This window comes from Hyalella azteca, unplaced genomic scaffold (genome assembly GCF_000764305.2).
Source record: "Hyalella azteca isolate HAZT.00-mixed unplaced genomic scaffold, Hazt_2.0.2 contig11947, whole genome shotgun sequence".
Taxonomy (NCBI): Eukaryota; Metazoa; Arthropoda; class Malacostraca; order Amphipoda; family Hyalellidae; genus Hyalella; species Hyalella azteca.
Window position 1 is genome coordinate 224024 of NW_025941921.1, and position 18500 is coordinate 242523.

General features: G+C 39.1%; 1 protein-coding gene across 1 annotated transcript in view; it reads right to left on the bottom strand.

The window, feature by feature from the left end:
* Nucleotides 1-12741: 12741 nt before the first annotated feature.
* Nucleotides 12742-18500, bottom strand: part of LOC108670583 — a 35618-nt gene continuing 29859 nt past the window's right edge. Inside the window, exons 5-7 of the mRNA XM_018158048.2 lie at nt 17385-18182; nt 16523-16673; nt 12742-13616 (exon numbers count right to left, since the gene is read on the bottom strand). Coding sequence (XP_018013537.1) covers nt 12886-13616; nt 16523-16673; nt 17385-18182 — 1680 coding nt within the window. The 3' untranslated portion in view covers nt 12742-12885. The remainder of the gene's footprint in view (nt 13617-16522; nt 16674-17384; nt 18183-18500) is intronic.

Consider the following 18500-nt stretch of genomic DNA (forward strand, 5'->3'; position numbering starts at 1 on the left):
AGTACTTGACCACAAGTCCATCCTGCGTGAGGTGGGGAGCGAGGATGGCCGCGAGGTCACTCTGCACCTGCAAAGCTGGTGATGCAATCGTCAATGACGAACCAGCTTTGCAGGTGCAGAGTGACGAATCGTCATCCTCAATCTCTTGATTTGCGTTCTTGTAGAGCACGAAAGACGCCATGGCTTCATCATCAGCATCCTGCACATGAATTTGTCGCAGTTTGTGCAGGTAGTGCTGGAAGATCATCAGCACGCTCAGCACGTCTTCTGAGAACCACACCATGTCACAGCGAGACAATGTTGCAAGCGTCGCAACCGTAGGCGCTGCTTAACGGCGAACGTGCCTAATGGCAGGCTCTTGAACCTCAAACATGATCCTGACATTGATCCGTTAGGCAGCGTACGGATCGTCTAGAATCGAAGCGTCTAGGCAGTGTCTGTTGTCGTCGAGAACAGAATTATGGTTCTGAGGTTGCTACAGAACCTCAATTCGGTTCTGGACGACAACAGACTTAACTTCTGCACTCACTCGGGATCCACGTCGCCGTCAAAGATGATCCATTTGCGCTTGTCAATCTTGCCACGTGATGGCCTTGCCATGTACGTTGCCAATCTTGCCACGTTCACATCTTCCTGAATATGTGGAAGATCATCGACATCCTTAGGAAGATGATCATCAAGGAAGCAAAATCATCTTCCAATCTATCATCATCAAGGAAGCGCTTAACGCTGTCGACACCTTCCAGCCGCTCAAGCGCCTTCAGCAGGATTCACAATGCGGTGCTCTTACCAGACTCGCTCGGCCAACCAGCATCAGGCCATGTTTCAGTTGGCTGATTAGGTACACCTGTAGTACCTTCTCAATCCAGTGAGAGCCCTGCTCCTCGGCTTCACCGCATGCTTCGTGTGCGGCGAAGCCGAGAAACGGGGCGCTCCTTGGCACACGCTGCTAAAGTGTTCCTCTTTGAGCGCCGTCATCTGCGCTCTGTTCTACTCAAAGCCAAGGAAAACGTCCGAGAGGAGCGAGAAGAGCTGCGGGATGTATTCAGCTACGAGCTTTGGGACCATGGTCTCGCAAAGACTTTGAATCAGGATCTCCTGTTCAGGAAGATGTTCGGCAATATCCGCTTCATCAACTCGTTGGTTCTGTGAAAGTTTTTCTCAGAACCAACGAGTTGATGAAGCGGATATTGCCTTGGATTCCTTCGCTCTTGACGTTGCTGGCAGACACGAGCACAGATCGCAGCCCGAAGTCGTAGTAAGACTAATTTCAAGTAATTTGACAGCTGCTCATCCCAGAGCTTGAAGAAAAGCACAAGCTTGCTTGCCAGTTTTTCAGCAGTGCGGAAGCTTTGACGGAAGAGCATCACTCTGCTATAAGCTGGCGGTCAAACCTAGTCATTACCACGGATCTGAACAGCTTCTTGACGTTTGAGGTAAATTCTTCCAACCATTTTTCATTTTTGCTCTGGGTTGATTTTGAAATATTAATTGTCGTTATGTCGTTTATGCTGCGTTCAGATTTGTTGTATTTAGTTCCGCAATTTACTTAGGCAGTAGTTTCAGCTAGGGTTTTGATTGATTATTCAGTTTCTATACCGTCAAGTAACCAATCTCGTGCGACATACAGTGGGGGGAAATAAATATTCGTACACTTGAAAAATCGTATTTTAATGTATGTAAGTACAGAAACTGAACAGGAGAAGTGATTTATATTATGTATAGAGGCGCATTGTATTCAAAAATAGCATCAATAGAAATTTAATCTCAATGCAACAAAAATTAATGCAACATGTTAACTTCTTCGGGTCAAAAAAGTATTCGTACAAAACAACTTTTGACTAATATTTCACACCAGAACATTCCAGAATGTACTAGAAACATGTAGCACGTTCCAGTAATGTAATCAGTAACCATAGTTAACGTATTTTGCAACTACCAGATCATTCTGCAACTGCAGAATGAAATATTTGGGAAATATTTCAAACACAGCATTTTTAATTCTTTGGACATAGTTTCAGACGCACTACCAAAATAGGGCAATGTGCAATAAATAATTTTCTTACTATCGCATTCAGTCACAGTTTCAGAAAATTTGTTAGATAAGAAGCGTTTTATTTTACTATACACAAGGCACGATGGAAAACCATTAAGCTGAAATATATTACGAATGAAATCGAACTCCAAATGCATATCATGGAAAGTAGAACACACCCTATATCCACGGTATATCAAAGTTTGGAGACTGTTCAATTTGAAACGAAACGAGCAGAAGCTAGAGAAGCTCAAACCCAAGCCGGTAAATGTCGGTTTTCGATATACGGAAGTCTGAAAACGACTGCCGGATTTTGTGATTTTGCAATCGAGAAACGACTAGCAATTGTTGGATTCTAATTCCATAGTGAATTTGATTGAAGGATGTTTGAGGTTTAGATTTTCTGGAATGCATTTCCACTATTTTTGAGCCCAAACGATAGTCATGAATTGAAAATAACCACGAGGGGCGCTGAATGTAGTATATCACTTGCACTCTGTGTCTAACGGAACCTGTTGGTAGCCTTAAATTGAATTTAGTTTAATGGAATAATATATGGGTACTATGAATGTTCTCAGATAAGGCAGTCATTGAAAATTTTTCTGTGACCGTAGGATGATTGTTTCCTATAACCTGTACACATCCTAATTTCTCTTTCCCCCACTTCCACTGGATGCCTTTTTCAAAACTGGAACTACTTGACTAGGTACTGAATGCTGAATTGCTATATTCTATAATATAGAGAGCAAACAATTCCTTACATTGTCTATTTCTTTGTTGATCGGCTTTGAAATTTTCCGTGGTCTTTGCCAGACAAGAGAATAATTTGTTCGTTAACTTTATTCTATGAGGAAATACTTACACTGTACTAATATAAAATTCTAACGGAAACCATGCTCATGGGGGCCAGATATGGCAAGGAAACAACGTTAAGTTTACTAAATTTATCTCTACTTATTCCAGTTAACTGCACATTTAATAATGCATTGGCGTGGGAAGCTTGGCAGGGCTGCGAGAACGGTTATATGGTCCGGGAAGCTGCCGACCAACGCGCGACGTGCCAAATCTGCAGCCGATGATCCCCCCAGCAGTCTCGTTCAGTGCTGCCAAATGAAATGTACATTTAAAACCCTAAATCTCCATGATAGTAACGAGACTTAGAATAGAGACCTGTTATCGTTATAAATTAGCGTTATTAGTTCAATTTCTTCAAATACATTATAAATATTCATCAACTGCATGTGGACCAAGTTTGATGTAGGCTCAGGTCAATTATCGCTTATAAGTAATATGGAGGGCACAGCCCATCTAACAATTGGAAATGTGTAGCATGTCATTATGCAGTAAATTAAATTCGTATTAAATTTATTGTTAACTATTTAAATTGAAAAATCGATTGTATAATTATCTAAATTGAGTGGGGAAAACTTTAATTCTAGTTTGAGGTCAGAGGGCAGAGTTTGGCTATGTCAGACTGTAACTATCGCTATGTCGGTTTCTGAAACTATCTGGCACACACCCGCACGACTAAGTGGTACCGAGGACTTACGTCTCAACAAAAACTGAAGTTGGTGCATTCGTCAGAAGCAGGCGAGGGGCCCAACTGGGGGCTCAGGAGATCATGCAAAAGTGGAGAGCTTAGCACATCATGATTCATGACTCCCATCCACATGTGACGACGAAGCAGTACCCGAACTCCGGTCATAGCGCCATTGGATACACTGACAAAAAATCGACAGCCGCGGGAGGGTTGGTCACGGTGCGAGGATGATTAAAGATGTATTTCGACATTGCTTATGGAAATTTATTAAGTTAATGAATATTTATGGTTTAATTGTTCCACCGTCAATTGCTTTAATTCTGTTAGCTTGGCTTCCGTAGTGTCTTACTTAAGGCGCGTATGTATAAGTTCTCGGATGAATAGGTTACGGCCAAAAAATCGTACAGAGGGTTGCAATGAAACGTAGGTACATTTCATGTTGAATTGTGAAATTCAAGTTCACATCCTACGTTGACAAAAATATCTAGTACAAGAAAGAGTCCGAACATAATCAAAAATTTAGAACCTGTCGGTTAACATCGCGAAAACTTCTCTATTTATCAGAAACGTTGATCCTCTACTGGTCCGTTGAAAAGAACGACTGACAAACGACCGTACTTCTCGCTCACGTTGCGGTCATTTACCAGCGGTCGTACAGCATCCGTAGCCGCGCACCCTCGCTGCCCGCGGTCGTTCTCGCTGATATGGATGTCTCACGGTCAGTCTGGCCGTAGATTGTTCTACACTACAGCGACCGTACTGCAAAATAGTGGTAAAGTCTTCATCGCCGATGATGTTACTCTAAGCTCATTGCGGTGCTTCTGTTGTTGGTGATGGTGTCCGTGCCGCTACTGACGATGACTGTGACCGTGCCGTGCTGATGACCGTACCGATGATATAATTCTTGTGCAGTGCTCTCAACTTGAATCTTCTGATTGCCGGCGTTATAATCGTTGGACATCTTGTGGCCTCTCGCGTTGTCTCACGGCTAAGTCACAACCGTAGCAATAAATATTGACCGTATAAATAAGCGAAGTTACGGCCGTTACTCTTAAATTTCTGACGTTATTATATCGGAGTCGTGGAGGTATGAATGACTCGATGTTTCGCGCGGTTGTTATTTCGTAACCCGTTACCCAACGCCGGAGCCGTTGTGGAGTTAGCTGCAGACCGTACTGGCGCGACGGTCACCACAGTCGAACAACGCTTGGGGCGAATTTTAGGTTTCTTAAATCAGCAGGCGTCTCGCCCCCTTGAGCCTATCTCTCGGAGTAGACACTGCATTTCTCGACTGAAATTTCCCTCGCGCTGAACTCGCCCACGCTCGATGTAAACTAACTCGTTGCCACGGTCTCGAATAATTGCGTTTTGTACATACTACATCGCCTCGACCCGTATTCTTAGTATTCTCAACACCTACGCATAATACAGGATCTTACCTACTTTATTCAAGGAGGCAGAGAAAAACTGAGGATCGTTAACCGAGTGACTACAAGTTTGGTTCCAATCAAAGGAAATTCCGAAACCGCAAGCCTCTAATACCTCAAAATCGCTTGAGTAGTGCCAGGCAATTAATGTAGTTAAAATGTAACGCAGTACTGAAATTTATGATAGCAGTAAAATTATAGTTTTATGGTTAGTTTTAGCTAAGGCTATTAACAAGCTACAACATTTAAAGTTGAATTTCAACGAGAACTTTAATACTATACTATTATATAAATTCATCATTAATAATTATTTCCTGAGTCCTAACATTGAGTAAACCGCAGACTGAACCGAAAACCGAATAGGCCCATGCCTGTTCAATAGGGAGATTGTCCACTAATTTAATTTTCTCTCTAGCATCAGGAATTTAAAAGCAAAGAAAATAGCCAAGAAATTCTCCATTTCTTAGAATAGAATAGAATTGTCGGCACTGAAGAAATAGGCCAATGCCTGTTGCCAATTCTTGTACTTTTCGTGACTTGATTCCACAAGGACAAGGGATCCGGCCTTCTGAACCCGATCTTTCCATAACTGACGATTGATTGAGATAGATGCTGGACTTATTGCCTGGTCCGTAAGGTGCTAGGCATTTCAAGACTGAACATATATATGCTCCTGCATAGCTTCGCCTAGTCTGTTCTTGAAGGCGTTCATACTCGGAGCATCAATGATGCTGTCAGGGAGGCTGTTCCACATGTCGGTGACTCGAAGCGAGAAGAAATGTTGTCGCATGGATGTGTTACAACGCAGTTTTTTAGTTTATAGCTGTGGCCCCTGGTGTTGATTCTTGTTTCAAATTCTAGGACTCCTTCTTGGCCCTTGTATAAACCGTGGGTATACTTGTATACTTCAATGAGGTCACCAGGAAGACATCGATAAAAGAAGCTTGAAAACTTCATAATCTTTAATCTTTCTACATCGGGCTTCCCTCTTAATCCTGGAATTATCCTTGTTGCAAGTCTTTGAACACTCTCAATCAAATTTTTGTCCTTTTCTAGTTTTGAGACCACACCGCATTTCAAAATTTTAGGTACGGACGCACGACAGCGATAAACATCTTCATCGCTTCTGCATCTAAGTACTCGTAAGAGCGTGTCTGATCAGTCCAAGTCGTTTATTGGCTTTATTAACTTAAGTTTCAATATGCTTAGAAAATTTCAACTCATTGTCTACATTAACTCCTAAGTCCTTTTCCATTGTCGACTTCGACATTCGACATCATCACTCTGTCGTTGCAACCATGGCCCGTATGCTAAATACGGCACTAGCACTACGAAATAGCACTATGCACTACAAAGTGTCGTGTTGGTATGCTAAATACGTCACAGACACTAAGCACTTCGAAGTAGCTCTACAATGTTTAGTGTCGCTTAGTGTCGCACTACTGATTCGTATGCAGAAAGACTTTGCACTGAGAGAAAATTGACCCCTGTCTCGAGACACTTAAGTGTTTCAAGGCCTCTCCGAGCGAGCGTGCCAAAAGCGAGACACTTGCGGCCGCCAAAGTGTTTCAGGGAAGTCCAAGTGTCTCCAAATGTGGGCTTTCGAGACACCTTGGTGTTTCGAACGTAAGAACACGAAAAAATCTACGGAGAATGAAACCATCATTAACTTATCTCTGTTACGTGTAGCGTATAACATATCCTTGTCCAGTTTCCAGCACCGGATGAAGTAATTACCCACAGATTTTTCTCCTCCCGGCGACATTATCACTGAAAAAGTAATTATGTTATAGAAACAATTTTTATTATACATAAGAGTAAAAAACCGAGATGCAAGGCAGCTCAGTCCCCCCATTTTTTCAAAGCATTAAAAATTTTTATTAAATTAAGGAAATGTCAGTGAATTGAAATGAAATGCTTGAAAAAAATGGTATTACCAACCTCGATCAACTTTTTTGATTTATAGAATGAATGTTGATCGAAGTTGAGGGTCTCATCGCAGCCTTAAGGCGACTCATTGTCGCTGAGTTTTGCATACTCGGGGTATTGAAATTGGGTTATTGATGAGAGAGGTGATGGTGTGAGGGGTGATGGTGAGAGGGGTGATGGTGAGAGGGGTGATGGTGTGAGGAGTGATGGTGAGAGGGGTGATGGTGAGAGGGGTGATGGTGAGAGGGGTGATGGTGAGAGGGGTGATGGTGAGAGGGGTTGATGGCGAGAGGGAAGATTGAGAGGGATGATGAAAGTAAAAGTTATATTTCAGTTCACATCATCCACGAAATTAAATATACAAGATATCCAAGAAATTAATTGTTTTCCGTGCCAGTGTTCTGGCATGTGAAGTGCTACTTCGCTGTTAGAGTACTTTATTGTGCAGCACTACGCTATAAGTCTATTGAAGAATGGTAGTTAAGTGCTCAAATAATTAATTATTCCCCAAGTAATTCTCATTCCTTGCAGAAGATTGATGTAAAATGTCTAATTGTGATGGTATATAATGGTACAAGTGAAAATTGTGATGGTGAGCTGAAATTCGCAATGCGTCTGCGCACCTTTCCCATCATATATTCAAAGGCCACGCTTCCCAAAGACATCGAACAAAAGAGAGAAGCATGGAAAGTTCTTGCAGAAGAATTCAAATGACTAAAAAAAATTCAAAACATGGTATCAAAAACAAGAAAAGTATTTTCTACTTCTACGCTGTTCATCTGTTTCGCCAAGGAAAATGTCAGCTATACGAATAACATGTTGTTCACTGAAGCGTTACACTTAGTTATATATTCTTGGCATGTAGTTCCTGAGGTTTTTACGCGATGATGCTTTTGCTGTAAGCCAAACAGATCCATAGCTGACGAAGTAAACAAGGTTAAATATACCGTAGTGTATTCGTGGAGTGCGGTGGGTAGGACACTTCAGATTTTTGTAGTGCGCGTTATGCTTTTGGCACTATTTAGCATGCCAACCGTAGTGTTCCATGTCGCACTATAGTAGGCACTACGGCTTGTAGTGCGTAGTGCTACTTGCTTCGTAGTGCTAGTGCCTATTTAGCATACGGGCCATAGTCTTCTCATACTGTAATCTTGCCAGTGCTGTACATTGTTCTTGCCAAGGTGGATTACTTTACACATGTCAGCATTAAAACGCAGCTGCCACTTATTAGCCCAGTCCACTAACCTGTCAAGATCACCTTGCAACTATAATTTTTGGGACATATTCTTCACTGTATTATAAACTTTTTGTGTCGTCAGCATACGTCGAGCACACGCTAGACACAGCTTCTGGCAGATCGTTTTAACGCAACGAACAAAACAGGCCCAAGAAAACGTTTTCTTTTATAAGAGAAAACGTTTCGGAGTCCAGCTCCATCGTCAGTTTAAAACCTAGAACACAGGTAGAAACAATTAGTAAACTAAAATTCACATTCAAACAATTCACCTAAAATTAGGGACATCAGAACCATATTAAAAAATAAATCAAATAGACATCAGCTAAAGGTACTATTTATTTACAATTTGTAGAGGATAGGAACAGAAATCAGCATTTAAACTGGGCTTCTGTTTAAAAATATACAGTGATTCTAAATATCGAAGGTCAGAAACAGCCGGTGTGGAGGCTAAAACTCTAAAATCACTATTGGATACCGGGATGTTGCACTGCTCGGCATGAATGCGTACGGCTGAGTCCAGGGAACTGTCCTCCAAGAAAAAGACTGAATTGATCAAGAAAATTAACTCAATTGATCGCCGAAAGTGAAGCGCGAATTGGGCATCTTTTTTCCACTCTTGATGCCTTCGCAACGCGTCAACATGCCAGACACCTAACTGAAGCATTCAAGAAAACTAAGAGTCAGACCCATCAGGAGAAACTTCATAATCTCGGTATCCATAATGAAATTCATCCTTGTAACTCCGATTAAGTCGTATTCAACAATAGTTCATACAACTTGGAATCTCGGACCCAATTTTGCTGGCTTTCGGTATAGATTTTTGTTTTCCTGTTTTTAAATTGAATTTCTCTATAAGTTTTTACTTTTGATAGGCTTGCTCTTAGCATAAAAAATGTTTCCATTACCAGCGTCCTAAATTTCTTGGCAATTCACAAAGCATAGCTTTCGGTCATTTTTACGGCTTCGCATCTTATAAAGTTTTCTCAACTGTTTTCCAGCCCCCGTGACACCCTTTTATTGAAAAACCTAGCCAAATTAAATACTTAATCTGCTGCAAGCCAGATAAGGGCTAGAAAGTGGTATTGATTGATCGTAATCGTTATGATAGTAGCCTCTCTGCTCTCATTACGGATCCTTCTAAATTTATCGAAATTACAGATCCAATTGATAAAGCAATTTGAAGATCGAGAACAAAATTAATAATTTCCTACGAAAACTCAAAGTTTCCGCTGCACTGTCGCCTGAAACTGAATGAGGTGGATGTGAATGTATGTTACCTGTACTACAACTCCTGCCTCTTTTTTCCAGTAAAATAAATGTTTAAAGTAAATCACGTTGGTGTCGTATAAAACATGATGATTTCATAGAATGTTGTCTTGGTGTTACGGTTATGCATGAAAACGGATGTAAAAGTCATGGAATTAAATGAGGAAAACTCATTAATGCAACATTTTTATTCGTCAAAACTGGGATTGTATATGTTGCAGGTTTTGCAGGTAAGATGGGAAACGATCTTAATATAAAAAAAATCTTATAGTTCACGCTTAAAAAATTATAATCAAAGAGATCATCACAACTTAATATGAAATAAGTTTAGTCTTAACATAAAGTTAACGAATATTTGACTCGTGTAAACTTTGGTATTTTTACACACGAAAAGATCGAGTAATTATGGAAACAGTTTTTAGAGTAAGCATAACGCAAAAAGCTTCTAAACAGCACTTAACGCAACGCATATAAATTTTCCAATAATTCTAACAGAAGGTTTCTAACACAAAAGTGACTCCGTCAAAATCTACTCCACCAGTTAAATTTTTGTTCAAGTCAAAATGAGTTGACATTAAAGTTGAAAGATTTTTATTGGCTGCATCCATGGATATTTTCAGGTGGGTAAGTTCAATTTCACTAAGAAAACTAAACACATGCGACTTATGGCCCAAAGTTTTGTATCGGAAGGGGATAAACTTAAGTCCAGAAGAAGAAGAAAGAAATTGGTTGAATCAATTCTTACTTGGACAGCAACTTTCAGCAAGTTGGCAAAGCTCTTTTGAAACTGCATTTCTTATGAAATTTCACCGCTTACGGTATTTTAGTATTCCATCTAACAGAATTACAATAATATAACTTAAATTAATTCTGCAATTATGAATGACAAGTTCAACGCAAGATATATTTTCGTTATTTATCTGAACCTTATATTTCAACTTTACTCATCAGTGCACCCCCAGGTTTGGAGGATCTGTATTTTATTTAATACACTCATAATAATGTAAGCAAATAATGATCGATGGTCCAATCATAATTAACATATATACACTTCTTTTTATTTTGAGTACATTACTGATATCGGTTCACTTTTTCACTGATATCGGATCACATTAAAAAAATTATTGAGAGTTTATTGTCGTTGAATTTAATAGGTGACTATCTGAAAGCTGACACGTTTTGGATTTAATCCAACTGGATTTTAAGTCTTGGTCGACACAAACCAAGCGCCAGCCGAGCAAAATTTATTCGTTTGAACCTGATAAGCGGCTAACGATTAATTTAACGGAGCATATTCAATATACATAAAAAAAAAACAGAAAAACCGTAGTGCTTAAAGTTAAGAGAATAAAATTTATTGATTCTCACATGCATTAGTGAGTCTTCAACGAATAATATAATCAGTTGTTAGCTCAAAGCCAAAGAAATTTCTTCAATTCATTCAAGTTCATTTGTTCAAACCATGCATGCTGATATTAGCATTGGATTGAATTATAAAACTGGTAAAAAACGAAACAATTTAGAAGATATTAGTTATGCGTTGTTTGCGGCTTGTAACCTTGAAATGTTTATATTATATCAAAATGCAAAAAGTTTACAGACATAAACGTTCTTGCCGACTAGTCTGCAAGCTTGCCAGTATGACTAGTGCATGACTACAGATATCTGGCTGCATCTGACTGGAGTTTTAGTGCCTGAATTTGTAGGTAGTGTAATTTGTTTTTACTATAAAGGGAAATGTAGCTCATGAATTTGGGCAATCGATCTCTATTTTGATCATATTAATCAAATGACGCACAGACTCAGTTTGTATGTTGCACAGTTATTTTAGTACTTAAGTTATTTAGTAAAGTAATCAAAAAATGCATTTTGTGTTTTCAATGAATCAATTAATAACTCGATCCGAAACTGAATGAATTTTATCAATGGTGATTATAAACGTCATAATCATATCAATAAATATCCGGAAAATAGTTCCTAATTTATTACATATTCACAGTATTTTCGTGTTGAGATATTGCAAGCTTAACACAGTTCTATGTTTTCCATCTTAAGATGTATGTATTCAGTGTGCTGCATAACATCAACTCCAGAAAATTTGTTGTGACATTCAGAAGCAAGCAGTCGGTATAACGTCTATTATTTTGCAACATCACCCAACAATCAAGATCATTCAATAAGTGCACTTGACTAGATCTCGCATAATTCAACTTGATTTTATTCGTATATATTGGATACAGTTTAGTCAGTGTCAGTTTAGTCCTTTCAAACGTCGCCTAATAAATCGTCACTCTCGTTAACTGCACAAAACCATAATAGCACACACAATCTAAGAAGAATATTAAAAATTACGGCATCTGCCTATACTATTAGAATTCTGTTAATCGTATTTCATACAGTACTTATTGAGTAGAAATTCAAAACCTTTCGCGTTTCCACCTTGGTCCAATCAGTATAGACCGTGACAATTTTCCGGACGTATTATAACGCCCAGTTATCTTGTACTTTAAAATCGTTAATTTTTTGGTTAGCAGCAAATGCACATCTAATGCTCTAACATATACGTTTCCATTGTATTAGGTAAACAGCTTTTGCTAGAATGCTGTAAAGGTTTAATTATTTCACGTCATTTCCTACGAGTGTGTATATTATACAAAAATTAGGCGTAATTATGCATCGATGCGCCAAGAGATGAGCTAAAAATGAGATCCTTTTGTATGAGATTATTTAGAATAAAAGAAGTGATATTTTTAATAACATTTAAGAGACCACATTTCATTAATTAATTAAGAGACCACATTTCATATAGAATTGCTGAAAGTTTTTAAATATTTACATTCGATGTGAAATTTATAATAACAGTGGACAAAAATGAATGCCCTCTAAGTCTATTTCATTCAAATTCCCATTATATTTTTTCCATCTTACGAAGCGCAGAATTATTTCGTCAGTATAGAAAAAATAACGCTAACCTAATTAATTGAACGCTCAATAATTAGCAACTAATGTTGCTTAATTGCGTTTCATTATAAACCGAATCATTGTTTAATTTTTTGTATTTAAATAAAAAAGTGAAAGAAACTGCATTACTCTGACTGTTATTTCAAACATGAAACTTTTATGCAAAACTGAACAATTCAGATTTATGAGTGAGACCTCTTTAGCAGCTTCATGCCTTGTACCAATCGTGTTCGGCAAAGATTGTGATTTTCCAAACACGATATTGGTATTTTGTTTCTTGTTAAATGATTAATTTAATCTTCTACTGAAAATATAGATTGAAAGTGGAGTACAATTGTTAAGGACATTGTATTAGCCACACACGAAGGCTTAACTGATATGAACCACTTCTACAAAAATGGTGGGGTAAAACCGTCGCTAAATACGGCAGGTTCAAAAATTGAAGATACCTTGAAAGTGAAGAAACTTTACGGAGACTCCAACGAGGCACTCACAAGGCCATTGCCGGTATCTGAGTTGGATTCCGGCTCCCTGACACCAGCTCAGTGCTAATCCTGATCCTGTCTTGGACGAGGTGTAAATCCCCCTCTACAAAATGGTGTTCCCGACGGCGCTGATCACTCGTCGAGGGAGAAGGACTGCCCACTTCGGGATCCGAATCCAAGGGCACATCGTTCATGCGTTCTTCGTAACTATTAAGCGAAGAGGTAGACGAAGGCACTTGTTGTTGGAACGACGTAGACACAAGATTCCGGGTCGTGGGCAGCGAAGACATGGTACTCGATACGTCACTGAACTGAGGTTTCCGTCCTCCAAAACTGTGCTGCGATCTACCATCATCTCTTTCCATGAAATGCTGACGGTCTTCATAGTCTGGGAAACTTGGATCCATAATTTCAGGCTTGAAGCTGTTATGATGAACGCTCAGCCTTCTATGCAGAATTGGAGACTCTGAATTGGATTCCATGCCATTTGGACTCACGTGTGTCATATCCTGATGCAGATGTTCGGGCATGAGAGAGGGGGACGGAGGCGGCAAATGTTCGCAGTTGGGGTGAACAGATTCTCGGTGTCGCCGCAAATCCACTTTCCTCTGGAAGGCTTTATCACAGAGGCCGCAGTTGAAGGGCTTGTAGCCGGTGTGTTTGCGCATGTGGGTGATCAGGTTCGAGGATTGGCTGAAAGCTTTGCTGCACACCACGCACTTGTGCGGCTTCTCACCTGTCATGAAACAAACCAAACAAGGTGAGTACCACGAGGCGACGCGCCTTTGTGTTACGACGGTAAATGCCGTCCTTTATGACTAGAGCAGTCCTGGAAATATTAGAGTTTACTCATTCTTTGCACGTGTATTCAAAGACTAGATAGACTAGGCTGGGTATAGACAAAATGTGATGAGTTCCAAATACTAAACTTGCAGCTGAAAAAGCTGTGTATCGATATTAATAAAACTAAAGATAAACTTTTCAATTCAATAGAGCGTTTATTAACCGTGCTTTGGAGAGCCAAAAAGAAAAAAATATTAGATAAATATCAAGTAAGACATCATAGTCAAAGAAAAATCTGTGATTCAATATTAATCAGGATAGATCAATAGGTCAAAATAAATGTTTTGAACAAGAAAACAAAATCCATGTTATTTTGAATTGACTAGGAAACATATACGTTATTATGAACAGCCTGTGAACCAGCCATGTTATTAATTATGAACAGCCTGTGAACTAGCCATATATTATTAATTATGAACAGCCTGTGAACCAGCCATGTTATTTTGAACAGCCTGTGAACCAGACATGTTATTATGAACAGCCTGTGAACCAGCCATATTATTCTGAACAGCCTATGAACGAGCCATGTTATTATGAACAGCCTGTGAACCAGCCATATTATTAATTATGAACAGCCTGTGAACCAGCCATGTTATTATGAACAGCCTGTGAACCAGCCATGCTATTATAAACAACCTATGAACTAGCCATGTTATTATGAACTGCCTATGAACCAGCCATGTTATTCTGCACGATGTAGCCGCTGGTGCAATTTATTTTGTTGACGCAATGAACAGAGAGAAGCAATCAATCTAAGTCTCGGTGTCGCGACAGAATCCTTCTATACATCCACCAAGAGTGCCACCGCCAGATCGAATCAATGCCAGCAATTGAAATCTTGGCACAATCATTTTGTGCTGTTAGCCATTACATAATGCAGCGTCGGCCAAAGCGCTCTATTTATCAGCGCCGAATTGATTATAGTCTTCATTGATTCTCGGACACCATGCTTGGAATAACTTAACGCTCGGGATATACATAGGAACGCTCTGAAACTGAAACTGTTCTGAAACTGTGTCTCATGTGTAATGCAGGAAGGCTTATGTTTTTGATCAAAGATGCATGGGAATTCATGCATATGAGATTTTTGCAATGAAAAACTCGTGAGTATATTCAGAAATAAACCATAGGATTCTTGACTCGGGACATAACAATGCTGAGTACCTGCGTGAGACAAGTGTACATTGAGAAAGATTTGGATGAATTGATCCACGCCACAATATTGTGCGCGTGATTATTTAAATGAATAAATAATAACTGACACTAAATAGCCAGGAAAATTATTGCTCAAAAGAGAGACAACCTTTCAAATGCGCAGTCTTTGCACGGGTTGAAAATCTATTGGCTCTCTCGAGTGAAAATATGTCGCAAAATTAAGCCCGGTATTTTTCCTTTGAACGGCTGTCTCGCGCCTCCGTATCGATATTCTGTGAACGGTAAAGCCCGATCCTCATAGAACCTTGCAGGACAGCATCTTGGTTCATTTGTTAGGTCATTTGTTGTCGCATTCGTGAGGTCATTTATAAGGAGCAGTTGTTAGGGTCATTACTCACATGCCGGGCTAGTAAGGCCGCCTCAAAAGACCCGTTAAAGCGAGCACTTGGCCGATATTCAAAGGAACCAAGCTTGTAAAGAGCCAAGACTGGCTTGATTTTTGCATGCATGGCTACTCACGCCTTGAAACCGCGCTGTCCTATAAACCAATGAGTTTACTTCGCTCCACTTTTTAAATTAGGCATTTATTTTCTTCTCGGCTCTAAATCGAAGGTTGTTTCTTTTTCAAACTTTTATGTAAATCGTTTTTAATTCTCGAAAGCTATTTCTGTATTAAAAATCTTTTTGAACCTGTCCTGCTTTGTGCTTTGCACAGTTTATTCCCTCAGTTTTGTATTTCATAGATGCGTATGAACTCTGGCACAACTGTAACGCTCTAGCAGTGCTCGTAAGTAGAACAAAGCACAGTAATAAAATAATTAATATACGTTATTTTATCCAGGACTTGACCAAGAACTGGATTGACGGCTCGACGCCATGAGTAATGATTGACAAAGCACCCGACAGCTGAGGCTTGTGAACATTTCTCAAACCTTATAAATTACAGGCATTTTCCTGTTAAATTTAATAGTGCGAAATCGAATATTTTCAATGTTTATGACAGAATTAAAAAAAAATGTGTCGCAAATTAACTTCTAACTTTTACTTGTTAAGCCTGAGCTTGTTTGGGATTTCTTTCCATGATTAGGAATACATTCATTAAATGTTTCATCATCATTGATTGATTGCCTAAATATCATCGACATTTATTCAATAATTGAAACCGTATTCATATATCGATATCATTTTGGCCACCAGAATAGTAACGTTATTTATTTACAATTTGTAAGAAATATAGTAATAAAAGTTTATTCAAACTAATATTAATCAAATTTAAAAATATGTATTAAAGTATCGTATCTGTGTCTTAACATTCACTTGTACGCATATAGGCTAAAGCTTTGGATTATATTACATCATTCAAATGTGTGTGTGTAGGCTGACACAAATATTAATGTCGTAAAATTCACATGTTTCAATGCAGGCTGAAGCAATACATTAATGTCATAATATTAATATGTATGAATGTAGGCTGAGGCAATACATTACAGTCATAATATTCACATGTATAAATGCAGGCTGAAGAAATTCATTAATGTCACAATATTCGCCTGCGTGGATGCATGCTGAAGCAATATATTAATGTCGTAATATTCACCTGTATGAATGTAGGCTGAAGAAATATATTAATGTCGTAATATTCACCTGTGTGGATGTATGTGTGTTTCTTCATGTCGCTCTTCTGGTGGAAGCGTTTGCCGCAGTAGGAGCAAGGGTACGGACGTGTGTCCGAGTGGATAAGCAGGTGGGTGGATAGGGTGGATGACCTCTTGAACGTCTTGTTGCACTGTTTGCACTGTTTACCATATTCATAATTAGTTAAAAGATACTGCTGAAGTTGAGAAATAAGTTTAATACAAATCTAGACACAACCGTCCGTAAATTTATACTTTTTACACTATATTGCAATAGGTTTTCGTTGCTGTATTGGCCAAAAATTGAAATTGTCAATAGTTAAAGTATTTTCTTTGATGGAACATGGATTTTTGTCTTCGTGAACTAATCACTGCATGCAAGAACAATTAGTATTTCCATATGTTAACCTTACGGCCTTAAAAAGCCTACGCAGAACCCGCAATTGACGTTAAAAATTGTGAATAATATTGCCAATGATATTAAATAATAATTTTGAAATTTTCGACGTTAAAAATTGTGATTAATATTGTTAATGATAAAAAAATAATAATTTTAAAATTTTTAAAAATAAGAATGATTAAAAATAATAATTTTTTATCGACAATGAAATGGATAAGTACGCGAACAAGAGTTATGCTGCTCTTGAATGTTTGAGAGATGTTTGCGCTGGACGAACTCAACGATGTTAAATCAATCAAAGTTTTTGAGACAACCTAGAAATTTATTGTTAGAAGTTGTTTGAGATAAACGCGTTACATTCAAATTCAATCAGAAAGGTATTTTAGGGCATAATTTTATGCGTAGATACCTTAAGATACACTCAGGCTATTTTATAACTGACAAACATCAATATTTTGATATACTATCTAACCTGGAATATTCTCTCGGCTTTAGGAGATCCAGACGACATGTGGACTGCCGTGTGGGAGTTGAGTGGGGCCGCTGGGGAATACCAGTCCCCCTCGGGGCAATATTGCTGTGAGTGTGAGTGTGGGGAAGAGCTTGAAGCAGACGCAGCATCTCTTGGGGAGAGATGTGTTGGTGTCAAGCCTTTGTGTTCGAAGCTGCTTTGCGCAATCATGTCGTTCAGCAAACGCCGATCGCGCATCTCGACATCAATGGGTGGACGCAGATACTGAAAAGCATCGTGACGGTAGTATTCCCTGTGGTGTTCGTGAATACGGTCCCTTTGGGCATCCATATGAATATCCCTATTTGCTGCCCTGTTCGTATCTTCAACCTCACGCATGTCAACGCCTCTTCTAGTACGAGCCTCCATGGATGAATCTTCATCGTGCGGGTCAGAGTCGGAATGATGACCAAAAAGGTTTCCTTGTCTTAACAACTCCCGGTTTCTTTGAATTAACTCCTGTTCTCGTCCATTAGTCTCTGTGAATGCAGCGTTAAGACGATGGTCATCTCTACCCTGCAAAGACATCTTATGTTTGGCCAATAAGGCCCAGTTCCATGGAGCCATTCCTTGCTTCTGCGCGGCGTGTTCCTCGAGGTCTGTTTTGTTGAGGTCTTCCGCGCTGCCGTGGAAGCTTTGACGAGCCGTGGAATTGCGCCTCAGAAATTCTTCGTAGCGCTGAAGACCCAAACTCCAGCCACCGAAAGCGCGCACCGAAGAAGTTGACGATGGAGATTCGACACCAACTGTTAGTGAGCTCTGTAATTGAAAGAATACCTGGGTAACTCGCTAGGTAACGAGACTAATTTTAGAATGCCAAAATTAAAACATAAGATATCGTGAACAAAATTAATTGCCTCCAGTTTAGCATGACTTTGATTCCGCAAATCTCAATGTTTCATGATATTCAAATCATTCAAAGAAATTGTATTTCCACTAACGCTTGAAATTCGTGAGACTCACGACATCATCGCAGGTATAATTCCACGATACAAAAATATTCTAATTATTACGCAGGTATAATTCCACAATACAAAAATATTCTAAAAACAATAATTATTATAATTATTGTTTTTA